General features: G+C 38.9%; 2 protein-coding genes and 1 pseudogene across 11 annotated transcripts in view; 2 read left to right on the top strand and 1 right to left on the bottom strand.

Moving 5' to 3' along the window:
• LOC126875945 (carcinine transporter-like) overlaps positions 1-4,256 on the top strand; it is a 78,322-nt pseudogene extending 74,066 nt beyond the window's left edge.
• Positions 1-21,215, top strand: part of LOC126875918 (myosin-2 heavy chain-like) — a 120,721-nt gene that overhangs the window by 83,689 nt on the left and 15,817 nt on the right. For 3 of the 6 annotated variants that reach the window (XM_050638821.1, XM_050638820.1, XM_050638819.1), the window contains exon 1: positions 13,305-13,793. The exons of 1 other annotated variant lie outside the window; for it this stretch is intronic. The gene's annotated coding sequence lies outside the window, so the exon portion shown is untranslated. Of the gene's footprint in view, positions 1-13,304; positions 13,794-18,278; positions 18,667-21,215 lie in introns of those variants that run through there. 2 more of the 6 variants (XM_050638817.1, XM_050638816.1) reach the window with 2 other exon arrangements.
• LOC126875923 (carcinine transporter-like) lies at positions 4,320-11,089 on the bottom strand. 5 transcript variants are annotated; one of them, XM_050638829.1, is made up of 4 exons: positions 10,954-11,089; positions 6,015-6,275; positions 5,518-5,713; positions 4,320-5,188 (listed from the first exon to the last, which is right to left on the bottom strand). In XM_050638829.1, the coding sequence occupies exons 1-4, from the start codon at positions 11,007-11,009 to the stop codon at positions 4,910-4,912; spliced, it is 792 nt and encodes a 263-aa protein (XP_050494786.1). In that variant the 5' UTR covers positions 11,010-11,089; the 3' UTR covers positions 4,320-4,909. The 5 variants fall into 5 exon arrangements, with proteins under 5 accessions (XP_050494786.1, XP_050494790.1, XP_050494789.1 ...); XM_050638833.1 differs by having other exon boundaries at positions 4,320-5,184; XM_050638832.1 differs by lacking the exon at positions 10,954-11,089 and adding an exon at positions 9,026-9,875.

The raw sequence follows: 21,215 nt of genomic DNA, 5'->3' as shown, positions 1-21,215 counted from the left end.
ATGTAAAATCAGTACTGTCTTGGGAGACGATAATGTGTCGGAGGAACGCTAAGGATGGGTGTGTCTAGCGCACGGGACCATCGGATTTGTTCGTGACGATTTGAGTTAGGAGAGTGAGGGAGTAGGCTTCGTCGTTAATTGGTTAGACGAAGGGTCTTAACCGCCCTCGAGAGAAAGTGGTTAGTGGGAGGAAAGTTGCAGCGTACGTGAGAAAAACTAACTTTCCCTTGTTAAGCCGTGGTAGACAATAGTCTCTAGAAATTCCTCGGAAACAGATGTTTGTTTCGTTTGAAGGACCTTTTCTAGGAAATCTATGAAATTTATGGAAGGTCCTTGAAACTATGGAGGATACGCTGCGAGTATCCGAAGACATCTGGTTGCCATATTGCCTGCGGTGTGTGGCCTCGGCTAGGTAGAATGTTACGCGACGTAACAATACCTGTAACTAGTTTGCGACGAGATAAAAATAGTTGGAAATCGCGATTCCATAGTTATACTATTATCAACGTCTTTTTCACGTGTTCTATTTCAAGAACGTAAGGAATTACCGGCGAAAGGATAGGATGTCTGGATGGCACGATTCCAACGAATCGTGTTACCATTCTTGACGACGCATGCGAGATCTGGTTTTCTACGATCCGTCAACGAGGAAAATCGTTCGTTTCGCACAATTTCTCGAATCTCCCCGCGTACCGTTTATTTGTCTGGAAATAGACTCACCGATACGTGCAGCGATCGGTAATTAAATCCCAACACAATTCGAATGCCTCGGAGTGCAATAGATACGGGACGATCGTCCTTCCAGCTCTTGCCTTTGTTCCTATTTTTACGGTCATTGTCTCTTTTCCTCTTTTGTATTTTGTGCTTTTGTTTTCCTGTTACTTTATTCTTTCACTTTTCCCATTTTTGATTTTTTTTTTTTTTTTTGAAACAGCAGATTTATAAATAATAAGTAGGCCGCGGATTTTTATGCGAATTTTACTTTTACAGAAAATTTTAAAATGCAGAAATGTAAACACTATTAAAGATAATGTGTTATTACTGTTACTGATATCGTCGTTATTCTTTATTAGAGAAATTATTATAGATTTTTATATTGTTATGTATATTACTTTTGTCACTTTTTTTATTTAAACAGGATTCGAATTAAGTTTCAAGGAATTGGACTAATTTAAGATTAGGATTAAAAACTATGCACTTTTGAGTAGAATTTTCATCTTATTTTTCCCATTTCTCTCCCTCTCTCTACCATTTGCTGTCATTTTTCCTTGGTTATTTAAAAAAAGATAAGAAAATCAAACGAAAATTAGTATTCTTAAAAATACTTCTTGCAAATTTCATCACCGTTAATGTAACGTATTCTTGTTTTATGTAGGATTGCACTATCGATCCCTCCAGCGTCGAGTGAGGAATTGCTGGCGGAAGGTGCGACTTCGTTTTCGCGATGTAACATGTACAATGTGAACTATACCGACATATTGGAGAGTGGTATCAGAGAGGCAGACCCATCCTGGCCAATAAAACCATGCCGTCGTTCTATAAATATTTACGGTCTTTCGTAAAGCTGCTAACGATAGCATATAATGCAGTCATTATAAAAGAAGTCCTTGTTGGTTGCACGAACTTAGACGTAGGTGTAATTACTTGTTATGCTGTTTGCATCTTAACAGAGCTCGTTTATAGCGGAACATAAAATTAACCTTGTCATCCTTAATTATTTGTACGTCTCGGCGTATTAAATCACGAACATGAATCCGTTTATATAATATCGCATAAATCGGAAAGTGAAAGTTACAACTGTACAATAGACAGATATTTCGAATTGAACGTATAAATACGCATTTGGTAACTTCTTACGACTCAAGAAATTTTTATCGAATATTTATTGTTATTATTATTATTTCTAATTTCTATTTCTGCTATTTTATTACTAAAAAGTCCTGCTTAAATCGGGAGATACTATCTTCTACTTAACAAATTTATATTCCTTCCTATGACAAATTCTCTAATCATATCCAAGAATTATGCAAACAACCTCTACTATTTTATTACTAAAAATATTACCAAAAGACTACAATTAACTAACCTACGACTCAGGTTCTCAATTCTGATGATATTAAAAAACTACGGAATTTATTACTCGTCCTTTCGTCGTCTTCCTTATTCTCTTCACCTTCTATCGATTTCCCAACCACGCGGTGTTTTTTCATAACTAGCCGCAATCATAAAGCATCCCCCTTTTCTGTTTCAGCTGGAATGGGTATGCGACCACGCATTCCTCGGCTCAGCAGCACAATCGGCCTTCTTCGTCGGCAGCATTCTTGGAGGCTTAATATTCGGTTACATAGCCGACCATTGTGGCAGAATTCCGGCGTTGGTTGCGTGTAACGCGGTTGGTTTCATCGCGTCTGTCGGCACTGCGTTTTGCAACAGCTTCTGGAGCTTCTGTCTGGCGAGATTAGTCGTCGGTACCTCGTTCGATAACTGCTTCAACGTGCTTTTCATTATCGGTGAGTCATCGAGAAAATTATAAGAGAGAAAAAGCTGTTGAGAATAGGAAAACTATAATTTATGACCTAATAATGAGGCACCGGTATCGGTCCCGTTTTACGTAACGATTAACTATTTATGACGTGTTTGAATAAATGTTTATTGCCCTATGTCGGTTTGTTTTTTCTTAAGTCAAATTTTTATTCGAATTTTACGATATCAATTTTAAGATATTTAATGGTAAATGATTTTACTGAAACTTTATATTTTGGAATTATATCTCGTAATTTGAAATTTGTTGTGTAATTGTATATCTAGTTTGGTATTAAAATTACATGTGTCTAGGGATACTTTAAGATATTTTATTTTAAACGACAGGATACTTAATTCTGTATACTTTTCTGGTATGAAATTGTATCTTTCGAGTGACCTATTTCCCTATGGAGAATAATCTTCGGTTATACCACGATTACTGAGGCACTCTCCGTTCGATATTGAGATGAAAGCAGTGTTCCTTTTAAAATTCTTTTTAATTCAAAACGATCTTACATTGTCGATGTTAATGATTTATAAAATCTACAAATAAGTCTGAATATTTGAAATTAGATTGGTAAAAAACGAAGAAAGGACAAACCTAAAGGAAATAAGGAAACAATATTATTATATCAAATGAAGAAACGAAATTGACGAAACATTTGGGAAGATTTCTATAACGATGTAATACAATAACGATATCACGAATTATTCTTTCAGTGATCGAATATGTCGGTCCGAAATATCGAACTCTGGTAGCGAACATGTCGTTTGGACTTTATTTCGCGGCAGCCTCGAGTCTTCTGCCTTGGATCGCATATTGGATCTCAAATTGGAGGATTCTCAGCATGGTCACCGCGTGTCCTATGGTGGTTGCGTTTGTAGGACCATGGATTGTTCCTGAAAGTGCACGGTAGTTTAATTCCAATTTCTTTTTCATTATAAAAATATAATACAAAGAAATTTCGTAAGTAAATTAGTATACGATAGTATAGTAGACATTTAATCTTACCTCGTCCTTTGGATTATTTTTGTATCTTCGTATCATCGGAAAATTCTTTAAAAATAATCCTCAAAGAAATATAAGAAATTTCTTTTACGTTAAAGTTTCTCTTAAAACATCAAAAGTCCTTTGAGACCGGACCATAAAAATTCCAAAATTATAGCTGAATTAAATTGGGTAATATTTTATCCAACAATACATACTATCTTGGGATCGGTTATTACATCGATTCCTCTGTCTCGTAAATAAAACATCTCAAGGTCAACATCTTTCTCTCGATAAGCCATCACATTTTTAGCTGTGCAAAATAAATGATTGATGCGTAACTAGACAGCTCTATTCAAATTTGCACAAAAAGTTTGTCGATACAAAAGGTTGGTGAAAGTGATGATTTTGAAAATTTCTTACAGGCTTTTATAACGTTTGCGTATTTCATATACTTCCGTAGTTGGTACATAACCAGTGGCAGGGTGGACAAAGCGATCGAGATGCTGAAAAACTTCGCTAAAGTGAACGGTAAAGAGGTGAAGCAAGAAATATTCGACGAATTTGAGAAAAGTTGCAAGGCGATGAATGAGAAGGATCAATCGCATAATCAATACACTGTCCTACATCTCTTCAAGCTGCCACGACTTGGTCGTATCACTATCATGCTCATCATTTATTGGTAAGTTAACCTTTCCAACATCAATCGAACAAACTACACAGCTAGAACTTTTTACTTGTAAATTCTCAGCAATGATTACAATATTATTTTAGAAAAAACTAAGACACCAGAGAAATTTACAATCATATACGAAAAGATATACAGGGTGGTTGGTAACTGATGGTACAAGCGGAAAGGGGGTGATTCTACGCGAAAAAAGAAGTCGAAAATATAGAATAAACGTTTTTCGTTCGAGGCTTTGTTTTCGAGAAAATCGACTTTGAATTTTCGCTCGATACGCGTGCACTTTATCGCGTCTCGTTATAACGGATCTCACTGTAGATCGTTGTCTCGATGGAAGAATTAAAAAAAAAAATTTGTATTCTATATTTTCGACTTCTTTCCGCTTGTACCACCAATTACCAACCACCTTGTATAACTCGATTTAAGAATATCAAGATATAACTATCCTCGACGACATGAAAATCGATGAAACGATCTTTAACAATAACAAAATCAATATATTCATCTCTGGTGGTGGCAAAAGCTCTTGAATCAAGAACTCGAACCGTATAGTTCAATCGAGTACAGCAACGTCAAAATTATCTTCGAGGAACAATTCATCAAAAATTTCTCACGCAACATCATCTTTCACGTAATAGAAACATTGACTTCATACTAACGTTATCTCTCGCGTGACTGAAACATTGGCTTATCGGTCGAACCTCTCGCACTTTCTACTTCGTAGAAGGCTTACCGATAATCAGAGGAATGTTGATACAGTTATCGAACGCCAGTCCAGTGAGAAACCTACAGACGGCGAATGACCAAAAACTATTTGCGCTGGCAGTGAAAATGGAGGCAAAAAGGGCGATACCATTGCAGAACATTAAAGCTGGGATACGACCCTTGTGATCGGCGATCCAACCGACTAGGAAACCACCGATGATGGATCCGCAGAAGAAGATGGCCTGCGCCGTTGATACGAGGTATTCTCGGTCGCATACCCAATCTAGCTAATCACCAAGGTTAAGAGTTAGTCAGCGAAAAACCAGATTCATATTTTTCAGAATATAATTTTAATCCTGCTGCGGTCTTCGAATTTTTATATCTCGATTCTGCTCGCAGTTCGATGAATGAAAGAGTTCTTTATGCTCTGAAAAAAACGTTCGCGTAAAATCGGAACGAGGAATTATCCGTACTAACAATTATCGTCTTATACTTTCTTTAAACTTATGAAATTTACTATAACAAGGTTAGATTAGATCGGAAATGACCCAAAGAACGCAGCAGAAGTGTAAGAATTTCGAAGCATGCGATTCAGACAACGATGTGAATACTTCACCTCAGTTCCTATACTAGGATATGGAATCTGCGTAAAATTATACTCCCATTGAGTACATTTTATCGTTTTGTTTGTTTGGAAGCCCGATGAGCTCAGGCTCTTATCGCTCTTCAACAGCTCTGTGAAGTTTACGTCCTTCCGTTGACATTGTTCGTAATAAGGATAAACGTTCGTCACTGGAATCGCTATCTTAATCCTAAACATCCCATACGATAGATGATTGATCATTTTAATTATTAAAATAAGAACCAAAGTCCAGACAGAGTAATCCAAAAATATCTTGCATCTTATCGTGAAATTTTTCTACAATATTTTCTAATAATTTTCGAAATGTTCGAAAATTCGAGAAATTCCAGAAATCGCGATATCTCGCATATTTTTCACAATATTTTAAAGTCACTTTCTACGAACAATCAAAAATATCGTTCAAAGTTTAAAGGAGCTTTCGTTGCTACGTATATCTCCTTTTCTTTCTTTCCTTCATTATACATACTTACCTCTCTTCTTCGGTGAAATTCGAGTTTACTAATTCGTCTATCCTGCACCAGTGTTCCGTGGGAATAATCGTAATGAAAAATTGCGAGAAATACAGAAACGCGTACGTCGCGCCATAAGGTAGTAACGACAATAACAACAGCCATTGATATCTCCCGTAGTCACCGACATACGGTAGAACATCATCGAAACTTTCCAATCTTGGTCTCAATCGAGTCGCTTCAGTGGGCAATATAGAGTTACTCTTCTCGTCCTTCATTTCGCTGAAACAGAATCCATCCTTGATTTCCAGGCGTAGCAGTATAAAAGTCGTATAACAAAGTTTTCAGTCTTCTAGTCTTTGAAATAAATGTCATTCGGCAGTTCCTTTGATGTTTCACATTCTGTAATTCCAATTACAATGCTCCTTTCCTCTCCCACAAACAGGAAATTATTTTCTGACAGAACGCAGGAACAATCTTACCCGTCATTCACGTTTTCCCCTTCCATAGTTCGAGCAGCAAAGTCTCAATTATGATTTTAGATTTTGAAAGGCAACGGAGATGAAAGAGGAGACCCGATATGCTGATCGAAAGACGTTCGGAAATGAACTGAAAGAACGAGCGAAGTCCGGCAACTGTTCGCTTTGTTTTCGATTCGGTTAAACGTTAAATTAAGCGTAAGTGTTTGCTCGAGTGCCGGTCAATTACTGTGCCGGGAGTCAAGTGAATCGTGACACGCGACTCGTTCAAATTGAATTGCATACGAACCACGCTCGCGAGATCATCTTTAAAAAGGGCTGATTCGGTATACGCGGCGATGTCAACGTGATATCTACATATCTGAGGAAAGTTTCGACGAAAGAAATAGCCTCGAGTGCTGGTTAATGGTGTTCGAGTTATCGTTTGGATATCGATATTATAGATTTGCAAATGAGATAGAAGAACCGAAGGAAAGTTTGTCGACTCTGTCATATTTAATTAAATGCAGGAGAAAAATTGAATGGAATAATTTTCTGATTAATATTGTTTGTTTATTACTCGTAATCCTCTTACCCGGCGACTTAAGGGTGACTTCCGGTTACAGTGCTTAGCTAAACTAAGTTTTCGATCAATATATTGAACTCTATTGGAAAATAACCGAGAAAATTTTAAGCCATCGAAGGCTAAGAATAAATGAAATAATTGAAGGTTTTTCAAACCTGTTTTAACACTAATATCAGGGATATAAGAAGATGGTACTTCTGATGTAGCAACGCAATTATTTGATTATTTACCATTCGTTAAAACAGACGGTCTTAGGGACTGAGGTGGTTAATTAGATATTGAAAAATTAAGAGAACGATTTCCAAGTTAAAAGTAAAATAATATATCGATCTTTCGCAAAATTTTTATATCAAATTGTTCATTTTCGTATCAGATAGAGCAAAAGGGTAAACTGATATGTTTACTTGAAAATGGATTCAGGGAAATTAATCATTTGCCAATTAAATTTAAGCGAATACGTGAAACAATATTATCATATGGAATAAACACGGAAACGAAATAGCTGACAGAAGAACCATCGATTTCGAGACATCGATTAGAATGACTAATGTCATTGTCAGGAGCGCTCGAAAGTGGTCGAGTGCTCGAAATAACTGACCTGTTTGGAAAATACGACAACGAGAAACGTTCGTGTCTACGAGCCATCGTGTCTACATAATAAATACTTGCGTGTGTACGTCTATACAAATGGCGGCATTTTTAAAATAAAAAATAGAGTATATTACCCTTGATCGTCCAAACGAAACAATTGCTTATAATTACAAGACATTTGATACAGTACTTTGAGAAATCAATATGCTACAATTTGTTGGAAACATTTAGCTTGCACATAAATTACATATGAGCCAAACTCACGCGACTGATAACGTTACATTGCACTGAAACTGAGGACTCGATCGATTCTCAAAATTCCAAATACAATCTTTTAAATTAATTTTCACTCGTTATCAAGAATCCAATCAAAATTTCTTTTTCCTAATTTATTAGTAACATTCTTAGGTAGAACTAATAATTATCGCTTCTCTTTCATAAACGATTATCAAAGCGAAAAATTAAATTCAGTCTATAGAAGAAAATGAATACAGAAGTTGAAACCCTTACCTGTCACCGAATGATTCTTCTATGTCTAATTAACGATAGTCTCACGACGTCAAAGTGAAACTCCAAACTGATCGTTTCTCGTTGCTCTTTGTTCAAAATATCGATCACGATTAATCAGGCACTACCAACCACATCCACTAATATCACTGTCAGATCGATTAACAGCAAGTTATGAAATTAGTAATTAAGGGCACCCTCGATCAAACCATTTTTCTCTCTCAACGTCACACTAAATCATGTCAAATGTATCTTTCCGTTCCAAATGTCGTCGACTAACTTCCAACGAACAAAATGTCTCAATACACTAAGTTCGATACCTTCGTGTTCTTTCTGGAGATAACCGAAGAATTTTTCCGTTATTGTAGCATTTTCGTTGCTGCTTCTTAATTTAAAAGTAAAGAAATAAAATTAGTTTGAAAAAGCAATTAAAGTAATTCACGTGGGTTTCTTTGAAGACGGCGGAAAATCGATGATAAAACGAAATAGAAATAGAAATAAAATAAAATAAAATCTGCGATTAAACGAATAATTAATACATGTTATTTTGAAAAGGAAATTGGCGATAAAATAGGCGAAAAACAGTTTCTATTAAAAAGGTTATACGAATAATCAACGCAGTTTGCTTCGAAGCAAAATTAGAATTGGCAATCGAGCGAATGATTGACGATTTATTTGGAAAAGTTAGCGGAATCAATGACTAAACAAGCGAGATTTCGTTAAACACACGATTTCCTTCGTAAAGAAAGAAAAAGTAGATTTGTTGATTACACGAATAATCGCTGCAGTTTATCTCAAAGAAGAATGGATGGTCAAACAGGCGAGAAACAAGGTTTCTCCGGGAAAAGAAAATAAAATAGCTGATCGAGTAAATAGTAAATACAATTTACCTTGAGAAAGAAGCAGACTCGAGCGATCAACACTGTTTCCCTCGAAGAAACGCTAAAATTAATGGTCAAACAATCAAAGTAAGTAATTTTTCTCGAGGATAAAGTAGGATCAGTAGTTAAATCAACAAGATTGGTACAGCTTCCCTTCAAGAGACACTATGATCAATATTTATACAGGCAGTCACGGAATCTCCCTTTCGACTGATCCAATCATTGAGTGAAACGATTGTATTCGATGAAATTTTCCTCGAAGATGAAGCAGAGTCGCAGATCCTTACGTAAACGACCGATCAAGTTTCCACGGCAATAAACCTAAATTCCCTGGCTAATTGAAAATATAAAGGAGACACGACCACATTTCCATTTAAAGAAATGCAATTGTTAGTTAAACAACGATAGGATTTTCTTATTCGAAAAGAGAGGAGAAAAATGTCCGATGTTCACGAAGTCTTGTACAAATATGAAGGGGAAACCGGCTCGCGTATCGCTGATATAGAAGCTTGCTTAGCGAAGACGAACACGATACTCGGTGACACGTGTTTGCCAATAAAAAAGGAGAGAATCGAAGAGAAACGGAACCAAAGGAAGAAACGTTGATTGACAGTGGAACCGGCGAAACTAGAAATAGTTTGGAAAACACGATTTTCCGATCGCGAACATCGAGGACCACGTGCTCGCGTTGCCATTGATCGAACTCCATTTAGGTTTGCGGCAAATCGTCGCAACAGCGACGTTGGTAGAACAGAGACACAGAGTTCTTCTGTCTCACAAAAAGCAAGGTGCATACATATGTATTTCCTTGTTTCTCCAAAGCATAGTGGCGCCACGCCGGAAACCGGTTGTCCGAAGCCAGCCAAAGTTTTCAATGGTGTTGAAATGAATTGTATTGTCGTCTTGTCGCGTACTAAAATTGCGATATATGGACGGTGTTAAAAATTGACGTTGAAACACAATTGATTTTTGCAATTTAAATAACGGATGTATTGAAACGAATTCAGTGGATTTTTCAGGTAAATTTGTCGTTTGTTTTGCCGGGTTTGATCTTGGATCGACTTTAGTATATTTTTCATATTTAATTGAAATGGGGAATTGCGTTATGTTATTTGTTGATACTCTGTAGGTTAGAAATGTTAGCATGTTATTTATGAATTATGTTATTTTAGAATTAATATGTAATGTTATTTAATTATGTATGAATTATGTAATGTTATTTTAGAATTAATATTTACAAAAGGCATAAATGTAATTGAATTCTAAAGAGGATTAATTAAGAGTGCTCAAGCTTTTTGTGAGATTGGTTTTTTCTTGCAAGCTACCTCTATAAATTAGACCTCTCCTGAAGGGACACGTAGTTTCGTCAACCGGTTTCTTCTAACAAGATTCGTAGAATTAGCTTTTTGCGAAGGGACTGATTTATGAATATTGTTTCTTCTGAAAAGACTGCTTTGTTACCATAAAAAATCAAGGACAGGTTTTCGTAGTTTATATTCACCGAAATATTCACACACACAATAATTTCGAACAGTACGATTAACAAATTACTAGATATGTCTGTACAAATTTCACCTTACGCTCGAAGATACAAGCAAGGCGAAAATTAAATTTCCAAAATCAAATATCAAGAACAGTAAATAACTATATGCAGAATATTCTTCTAGCGAAAGACAGACAGTCTCTACTCACTATGTACATACGAAGAGAAAGATACACACTACATTCCAAACACATGTCCAAACACAGGAATGACCTCGTAACTTACATAACACCACAACTGAAGAAATTACACCATATAACATTGAATGTGACGGATGTAATATGGCACATCAATTATCGAACAAAAAGTTTCATAAAATTCAAATTAAAAGAAATATGGGATCGCGAAACACACAACGGGTGTGCATAAGTTATGTACGTAACTTCCAACTTACACACATGCAATAGGTTTAACCGTTACTGGCGTTGATAATAACAGAAGCACAGTCATGGATCCGTTACCATGTCTAGCGTTGTTTCAACGAGTTTCATTCCCACTTGATTTAGTGTCGCTCCTAACCGCTGGTTCGCGCAACAGAGAAGGATAAAATGAACCGCGACAGATATACAATTACATACTTACGTACTATATGGTTCAAAGTCTATAAATAATATTGTAGACGGTATAATTAGAGGCCTTCTGTACTATTTCCGCACGCAGTAACGTCCTAAACGTATACACGGAAAACTTTAAATCGTAGCACAATTGAAGCCAGAAGAAATTTTAAAGTGAGCTAAAAAATGAAAAACAAGCCGAAGATTCAAGAATAACAGAATTACACTGGAAACTCTATTTGGTGGGGGGAGGGAGGGGGGTGCGTTTGAAAATCGATCGCGTATTACGCGGTAGGTAGTAGTTGACTGATATGATTGGAGTAATAAATGTCATTACGGATTATTTGATATCACTGTAACTTTTTGAATAAAATTCAATGTCAAGATTTATTCATTATCGATACTTATCTTGTTTACAGTAGATTGCAGAATCGAGATATTCTGTTCGTAATTTTTTATGAAAATGTTCTTCGCTTTGATAAAGAATTTTTATTTTTAAAATGATATAAATGTGATATCTCGACGATATAAACGATGCTTTTCTTTATCTGTATATAAACTAAGCAACTTCTAGTTTTATAGATTTTTACACAAAGTTCGTCAAAATCATACGTAAAAAATATTTTCTTTAGATCTTGTACCGATTTACTGAATTACATATAGTAAATCATGCTAATATTTAATAACTAAATATAACTAGATATAAGTAATTATATTAAATAACAAACGGGATCACAATATTGTTTATGGGTACAGAGACCTTAGAAAAATTATGATCGTAGTCACGTAATTACATTGGTTCCTCAAGAATCCTGTCTACCTTGATAGATCATTAAGCAACGTGACTGGAATCGCATTGCGTCGTCGAAGGAAAATTTTTTATCTTTACTTTGTTGTATGAAAATGCTTTCACTGACTGTGTAGAGGTCGGACTGAGGGAAATCTGTGTTCGCTTCTGGTTTCCATAACAGTAGAACGATGGATCTTGAATAATAGATACATTTCTGTTATGTATTATAAACACGTAACTAAAGAGAATTCCATAATATTACCCAAAAACAGTTCATTCAATTTTAATTTCTGACTAGAAGAGACGAGAAATTTGCTAATGGAAAATTTTCATTTTTAAAATGCTTTACATTTATTAATACTCTTTTTTCGAAAACGATACTTATCGTACCATCTAATACTCAAAGATCAAAGCCTATCACAGTTTTCTGTTCCATCTTTCTTAAATGCTTAAAATATTAAACCTAAATTTAATATTTTTTATCATTTTATTAACACGAAATCTGTTATTAATTATTTACTGTAATATCGTGCAAATATTTCAGTCTTCATTTTGCCATACTAATACATAATGATCGTGATCTATCTTGATCATCTATCTTTTCCAAACTGATAATGTATTCCTTCATGGAATTTACCAGTTTCACTTCCTTATTGTTCATTTATCACCTAGTATCGGTAACAGATTATGTTATACGTGTTTCGTCGGCAAAACAAACAGAACTAAAGGATCTAAGAATCGCTCAGTAAGTAACAATGCGATTATGGCTGATTTCAGACAATCTGCGGCATTAAATTTTCTCACGTTGTCTCGTAACGATCGTGATTTTCCTTCTGATCCTTCAGATTAAACGTCCTTGAACATCGTTAACTAAATCATGAATTTATAACGAACCCCATTTTTCATTATTTTTTAACAAGATTCCAAAAGATATGAAAAGTAGACAAAACGGAGAGTTTATCTGAACATAATATTTATCGAATAAATCGAAATTTTATTACACGTATTTAAATATTTAAATAATCTATCATTCGAGTGTGTAATTTGTAGTTATAAAATTTTATAATTCGTAAACTCGTAGAAGGCAATTAAAAACTCATGAATACACAAGTGTGTGTCACTTCATGTATGTACTTGTTGTATCGGGTATTTATGACATTCAAATAATAATATCTACATTTAGCTTTCGAAAATTAACTTGCTAATACGAAGCGTATTTACCTTCATATTTTATAATAAACTTAATTATTTCGTTAGCAATGAAACATGTGCGTCTCGCAGAAATGTAAAAAATCGTAGACAAATATAATGTTCCTAGTTTTACTTAACTTCTTAATTTTATTTACAATGATTATTGTAACGAAGTGTCTTGAAGTGGCAATAACTCAAATCTAATCCAATTTTTACGAACACATAATCAAACTCGAATTTTATTCTTTAAGATATAGTTCATTCGAGTAACTCTGAAACGTAATTAATTAAAGCTTAGAAACGAAAGATTAAAAACATTTAATCCTCAATGGTGTATCTATTCCACTCTATATTAATGTAGTATCGTGGACGAAAGGCCTAAGAAATATCGGGCGAACTATGAACAATGTCGCGAGAGCCGAGGCGTCGTCGGACCCATCAATGTGTCATCGGTCTTTTCAAGTGCATAGTTTCGTGGAAAAGACCTACGTGACCCTGGCCACGAGCGCCTGCAGAACACGTGTGCGGTGGGCCTAGGAAAAAGACAACAGAATGCGGCAACGGCCAGAGCGTTAGTCGAAAAGCAGAGTGCGAGTCGAGGAGCCGAGTGCGAGCTGAGCGGAGACAGAGGTTGCGAGTGGCGTTGCCGAGAGAGTGTGGATTGCGCTGTTTTCTGTGCGTTTGGCGTGAATAGTTCAGGTTGAACAACAATCGTCTTTTTCTGTCTGATTAACATCTCTATTGTCCACTCTTTGTAAACACATTATATCACGATATTACATATTTTTGGGGGCTCAGCCGGGATTGGACAAGACAGACAAAACGAAACTAGCTAGTTTTGAATTTACCGGTACGCGGTGCGGTAAAAGACGATATCGTTGACGGTTTAAGTTTGTGTAGTGTGAAAAATGGCAAACGTCGGGGACGAGCGATTGTCGGGTGAAGAGGGTTCGACGCTGGAGGAGCTGAGGAGTAAGCTCGCGCGAATGGACCTCCCTATATCGGGTGCGAGGTCAGTGCTGATTGCAAGGCTGAATCGGGCGTGTAGGGCTGGACAATCGTATCGTAAGGGATCGACGGGCGGTGAAGAGCTAACCGGTCAACGAGATTTAGAAAATGTACAGAGAGCTGAGCGTGATTGTAACGAAGATGAAGATGTTGAGAAAATGAATACGAAGGAGTTGAAGGAGCGCCTCGCTAGTTTGGGTTTAAAAACGACGGGAAGAAAAGTAGAATTACGCGCACGGCTACAAGCGGCCATGGATGGTAACGACATATCGTCGGAAGAAGAAAGCGACGACGAAAGTGAGGATGAAGATGACAAGAAAAACGCAAGAGGATACAAGAGAGATACGCGAAGGGTGCATCAGGACCGTGACGAATGTTGTCGAAGGGCATGTGTTGGTTCGACACTGAGTTTTAGAGACGTCGAAGATGCATTAGAGTCGTTTAGTGGCAACAGAGGTGAAAATGTCGAACGATGGTTCGAGTCGTTCGAGGAAGTCGCTGATACGTGCATGTGGTCGGATGGGCAGAAGGCAGTCTACGCCAGGAAGCTGCTGAAGGGATCAGCGAAAATATTCGCGAGCTTCGAGTGTCATGCCAGGACTTGGCATGAGTTGAAGAGGGGGCTAGTGAAAGAATTTTCGAGGAAAGTCAACAGTAGGCAAGTTCATCAGAAACTTGAAGAAACGAAAAAGGAGAGTGATGAAGCATGTTTGGCTTACATGTACCGCATGCTCGAAATAGCCAGCCATGTGGACATGGAGGAGGAAGCAAAGGTGGAATACATAGTGGATGGAATAATAGACGGCGAGAACAATAAGGCTGTATTGTACGGCGCTACGTCAATCAAAGAGTTGAGGAAGAGGTTAGTGATGTACGAAGAGCAGAAGAATCGCAGAGCAAAGTCGATTGTGAAGCCGGCTAAAACCCAGAAGAACGGGAAGCCCAGTCAATTTGTAGACGCAATGAAGAAAAGAAGATGCTCCATTTGCGGTAGTGAGGATCATCTAAGGGTTAAGTGCCCGGAGAAAGGGAAAGGTATGAAGTGTTTCAAATGCAACGAGTTTGGACATGTGGCGGCGAATTGTACAGCGCGACAAGTAAAGACTTACGTAATCTCAAGACCGGGGAGGAAGAAGTACGTGAAGGACGTGTCGATAGATGGCTGCAGGTTTGTCTCGTTAGTGGATACAGGTAGTGACCTTACGTTCATACGAGCGGATGAGTATGCGAGGTTAGGAAACTGCAAACTTAGGTTCGATGGTTTTGGTTCCGCTGGCAATAGTACCTGGGGCGAGTTTACAAGGGTAATGACGGTCGACGGGTACGACTTTACTGTCACCCTGCATGTTGTCTCGAATAAGGTAATGACAAGACACAGTCTACTCTTAGGTACCGATTTTTTAGACCAGGTAGAGTTGCGAGTCAAACGGGGCGAGGTGACATTTTTACGACTCGACGATCAGACCGACGGTCACGAGGACGCGCCGGATGTACTGAGGATAAACGCGATAGAACAATCCGACGAGATCGACTTGTCGCATGTACGAGAACCGCATTATCGTGAAGCGATTCGAGATATTATTAAAGGGTATAGGCCGGAGAAGAAGAGAGACGTCGGGATAACCGCGAAAATAGTTCTGAAAAGCGACAAACCGGTAGCGCGAAGACCGCGAAGACTGGCGCCGTCGGAAAGAAAGGAAGTAGATGATCTGATGGAAGCGTGGACAAACGAGGGTGTCATCAAACCGTCAGACTCGGAGTATGCGAGCCCGATAGCGGTAGTCCGAAAGAAAGATGGCTCCATCAGGGTTTGCGTCGATTTTCGTGAGCTTAACGAACTCATTGAGTGTCCGCATTTTCCGTTGCCGTTAATTGAAGACGTTTTAGACGCGTTGCAGGGCGCCCAGCTTTTTACAACAATAGATCTAAAAAATGGGTTTTTCCACGTAAGTCTAGACAAGGATAGCCAGAAGTACACCTCTTTTGTTACGCCCACGGGGCAATACGAATTTCTGAAGTTGCCGTTTGGTCTGAAAATTTCCCCTATTGTCTTCCAAAAGTACATATCGAAGATCTACAAAGAACTGATGGATAAGGGTATTGTCATCGTGTACATGGACGATATCATTATCCTTGCGAAGAATTTAGAGAAGGCATGGGAGCGCCTGCAAATGGTCGTAGAATTAACTGGGCAGTATGGGCTAGTCATAAATTGGAAAAAATGTCGTTTTATGCAGAGGGAAATCGAGTATTTGGGACACATGGTCTCGGGAAACACCATAAAGCCGTCCGCTCATAAAACTAAGGCCGTTGCAAACTTTCCCAAGCCAACATCGGTTAGAAAAGTCCAGAGTTTTTTGGGGCTTACAGGATATTTCCGAAAATTCATTAGAGGTTACGCGAAGATTGCCAAACCCTTAACCGATCTGTTGGAAAAGGGGATAGACTTCAAGTTCGGGGATCGGGAATCAGAAGCTTTCGGAACTTTGAAAGCAGCGCTTACCAGCGGGCCTGTTTTAACACTCTATAGAATAGGCGCAGAGACCGAGTTGCATACTGACGCGTCCGCAGAGGGTTACGGAGCAATATTAATGCAACTGGATCTGAACGACGGTAAATTCCATCCAGTCTACTTTGCCAGCGGAAAAACAACTCCCGCAGAAGCGAAGTACACCAGCTACGAACTAGAGGTGCTAGCAATAGTAAAAGCGTTGAAGAAGTTCAGGGTATATCTGTTAGGTGTGCCGTTTACTATTGTTACGGATTGTCAAGCGTTCGCCATGACGATGAGAAAGAAAGACTTGTGTGTGCGTGTGGCTAGATGGGCCTTGTTGCTAGGCGAGTTTAAGTATCAAGTATGTCATCGGCCGGGAAAAAGTATGCAGCATGTAGATGCTCTGAGTAGGAACCCCCTGCCGAGCACTATGTATGTAACGGAGAGTGAAGACGGGCTGATTGCACGGTTGAGAAGGGCACAGAACGAGGACATTGAAGTCCGTAGGATTTTGGACGCCGCAACGTGCAGTCAGGCCGATGGGTACGTGATAAGAAACGATATTTTGTATAAGGAGTGTAAGGACGATGTGCTAATAGTAGTACCGAAGGCGATGCAGACGCAAGTAGTCAGGCAAGCGCACGAGCGTGGGCATTTCGGGGTTACCAAAACCGAAGCTATGGTCAAGAAGGACTTCTGGTTCAAGGGGTTGCGCGAAAAGGTCGAACGCGTGGTATCCAACTGTCTCGACTGTATCCTAGCCGAACGGAAGTCAGGCAGGCAAGAGGGATATCTTAATCCGCTGGACAAAGGCGACACGCCGTTAGATACTTACCATATTGATCATGTGGGCCCCATGACAGCTACAAAGAAGAGATACGCGCACATCTTTGTAGTGGTGGATGCGTTCACGAAGTTCACGTGGCTTTATCCCACCAGGTCTACTAATACCGCTGATGTTGTCGACCGACTGAAGAAGCAAGCGGCTATTTTTGGGAATTCACGGCGAATCATCTCCGATCGGGGAACAGCGTTCACGTCCAACGCTTTCCGAGAGTATTGCGAAGGAGAAAACATAAAGCATTCATTAATCACGACGGGGGCGCCGAGGGGGAACGGGCAGGTGGAGAGGATAAACAGGACCCTCATACCATTACTAACTAAACTGACTGCCCCTAAACCCGATGACTGGTATAAGCATGTCGATCAGGTTCAGAAACACCTAAATTCCACCGTAAACAGAAGCACAGGGAAGACTCCTTTCCAGCTACTGGTCGGGGTCGAAATGCAAGTCAGGGAAGAGGCGAAGGTTAGAAAGCTGATCGACGAAGAGTGGGCCTCGAGGTTTGAAGAACAACGTCGCGAGCTACGTGAGGACGCGAAGAGGAAGATCGCCGCAACTCAAGAGGAGAATCGTCGAAGTTACAATAAAAGAAGAAAGAGCGCGAAGCAGTATCGAAGGGGGGACCTTGTCGCCATAAAGAGAACGCAGTTCGGCGCAGGGTTAAAACTCGGGGGCAGATTTTTAGGTCCGTACCGGGTCGCGCGAGCCATGCGAAATGACCGCTACACTGTGGAGAAAGTAGGGGAGCATGAGGGGCCCGCGCACACCTCGACGACTGCAGATTTCATGAAACCCTGGGTCCTGAACGCCGAAGATGACGCATCAGACGATAGCGAGAGCGAGCGCAACATCTGAGGGCAGATGTTATTGCAGGATGGCCGAGTGTAGTATCGTGGACGAAAGGCCTAAGAAATATCGGGCGAACTATGAACAATGTCGCGAGAGCCGAGGCGTCGTCGGACCCATCAATGTGTCATCGGTCTTTTCAAGTGCATAGTTTCGTGGAAAAGACCTACGTGACCCTGGCCACGAGCGCCTGCAGAACACGTGTGCGGTGGGCCTAGGAAAAAGACAACAGAATGCGGCAACGGCCAGAGCGTTAGTCGAAAAGCAGAGTGCGAGTCGAGGAGCCGAGTGCGAGCTGAGCGGAGACAGAGGTTGCGAGTGGCGTTGCCGAGAGAGTGTGGATTACGCTGTTTTCTGTGCGTTTGGCGTGAATAGTTCAGGTTGAACAACAATCGTCTTTTTCTATCTGATTAACATCTCTATTGTCCACTCTTTGTAAACACATTATATCACGATATTACATTAATATTAAAAAAACATACAAATCGGCGTCAAAAGATGTCAATATTTACAATCATAAAAATCGCCACGTTAAATCATCTTTTCATCTACTAATCCCACTCATAACAGCACACTCACCAAACAAACTATCAATGATCGCAAACGAGTCACAATGCCTTTCACATTTTACGTAAGCAAAAAAAGAATACAATGATCGTGATAGAAACTTTACAAGTGTCCCATTTACATATGTGCGTGTCTGTGTCAAGACTGCAATCAGTAAGATTAATCTCGTCTGTCGTCGACATCATGCTTCTCCGCAACCTTACTAGTTGGCACCGAATAATGGTACAATCGTCTCGTAACATGTATGATTGATAACTCGTCACGCTAGAGGGGCATATTCATTACTCGTCGCTTCAGATTGCATCACGTTAATATTAATTAGCGACAGAAACTACGATAAAGGTCGCGAACTCTCGTATGTTGAACCTTAACATTGGGGCAGTGAACGATATTTATGGAGTAGAGATGATATAGCACTGCACGTACGTAGCTGTGCGCATAGCATCGGATTCCATTGACTGTTAAGGGAATTAAAATGAGAAGAGAGAAGAATTTTCCATAACGATGCTACTAAACGGTATCGAGAAGAATCATTTCGTCGATGGTCTACAATAAAAGATTATAATACGTACTTGAGGCGGATAAGTCTCCTACGTGAAAATTACATTGAAGAAGAAGAAGAGAAAGAGAGCGATATAGAACCATGCGTTCCTTCAAGAAAAAAGAAGAAAAAAACCGACTAGATGAAGTAAGTAGTTCGCAAAAATATAACGTATCGTACCTTCGTGACTTTCCATACGAAAGTCGTATTCAGCTCTCCGCGGCTCACCGAATTAAAAAAAAAAATCGTGTTTGTAAGTGTGCTTTAGATACCGAAAAAAACAAGTTTTAAAAATCATGTGACAAGCGCATTTTTAAATCTGAGACGTTATCCTCCTTTGTTCTCCCGCCCCTGCCTTTTCTACGCCCGTCGAGATCGAATTCTCGCGATATTTTGCAATTCGTAGCTGCCTCTTTGGCACGAACAATTAATGTCACGTTTTTAGAGGATTAGACGCTGAAACTATTAAGAGCTGCTCGTCAGAATATTCCTTTTAATCTTTCACACGATGTAAACTTCCGTGGTAATCGACTTTGAAGTTTATTATCTCGTAATCTTTTCATCGAATTTTAATCCTTTTAGGCTTAAATCTGCCGAGTTTCTGAGCACTGCGTACACATGCAAGCAAAATTTCTCTGAGAAGCGGAAAACTTCGAAATTTTTGTATTTATCTATAACGGCATTGTTTTGCATTTGTATTTGTATTTATCTAAATTTCAAGAATGTCTGAAAGTTGCGAAAATTAAGACATCGATATTTTCTTGGTTGCTTGTGGTAGCTGGTATGGCAAAGTAAGTGTACGAAATTTCTGGGATCTATGGGAAAATTCTCGTTTAGCAGTTACGCGTAGGAAAACTTTCAGAAGCAATCGTAATTAATAAATTGACAGTGGAAAAAGTAATTGGCCGATCGCGAATGGTTTTTCCACGCTTATTATAGCTTTAAATCGCGTTACATCTACAATTAGTCTTGAATTGTACCTCCGTAAAAACAAAAACATGTTTCTCCACTGTAACAGCACGAACGACTCCCACGCATACGTCGAATACTCGCTGCGATTCGAATTCCAGGTATTTGCAGCTCGACGATATTTCTCGAAACACTCTGAAATTGGAATATTCTTCGCGCATTTCTAAGATTCTTCAAGAAGAGATTTCAAGCACTTCTAGGGAGAAATTTCTTGGAAGATTATCTCTGTACTCTTTATGAACATAACGTGAACTTGGCATTATAATATACAGCATGTTGAATGCTGAAATTATCGATTTTATATACAGATTGTTACGACCGTTCGCGGAGAGACGTTGTTGGAATAAACTGTGATTTATAACTTGTTATATCGGTGTCTTATTCAATTCAATAACGCACACAAATACAAAGGAAGGGTATTGCAGATTTATGGAGATTATGGAGAAAGATATTAAATTTGTCAATAAATGCTTTGTTACAGTTGGTACGACCGTTCGCGGAGAGATGCGGTCGCGAGGACGCGTCAGCGAGGGGCGTAAATTCTCGCGACGACTATGTTAATCGACGCCGCGAAATAGTCGTTCCCCTGTTTCGGTTAAGACAACAGAGGTGGTTTAATGAATGTAACACTGTATTAACAGGTTAACATAGAATGATATATTTTACAATAATATGATGAATATGTTACAGAAATTTGACTCGACTTTACGATATCTCTAGATAAATTCGTTTGCTCGTCAGATTTGTCGAAGTGTCACGTTTGACTCGTCAGAAGGAACTGATCCCCTTCGATTATTCCTTTGTCTCATTTGGAAGATGACCCCCACTATGCTCGGGTCACGCCACCGCTCG

The sequence above is a fragment of the Bombus huntii genome, unplaced genomic scaffold (assembly GCF_024542735.1).
Source record: "Bombus huntii isolate Logan2020A unplaced genomic scaffold, iyBomHunt1.1 ctg00000060.1, whole genome shotgun sequence".
NCBI lineage: Eukaryota > Metazoa > Arthropoda > Insecta > Hymenoptera > Apidae > Bombus > Bombus huntii.
Note: the sequence above shows the minus strand (reverse complement) of the source record. Positions and strands in the feature narration are given on the sequence as shown.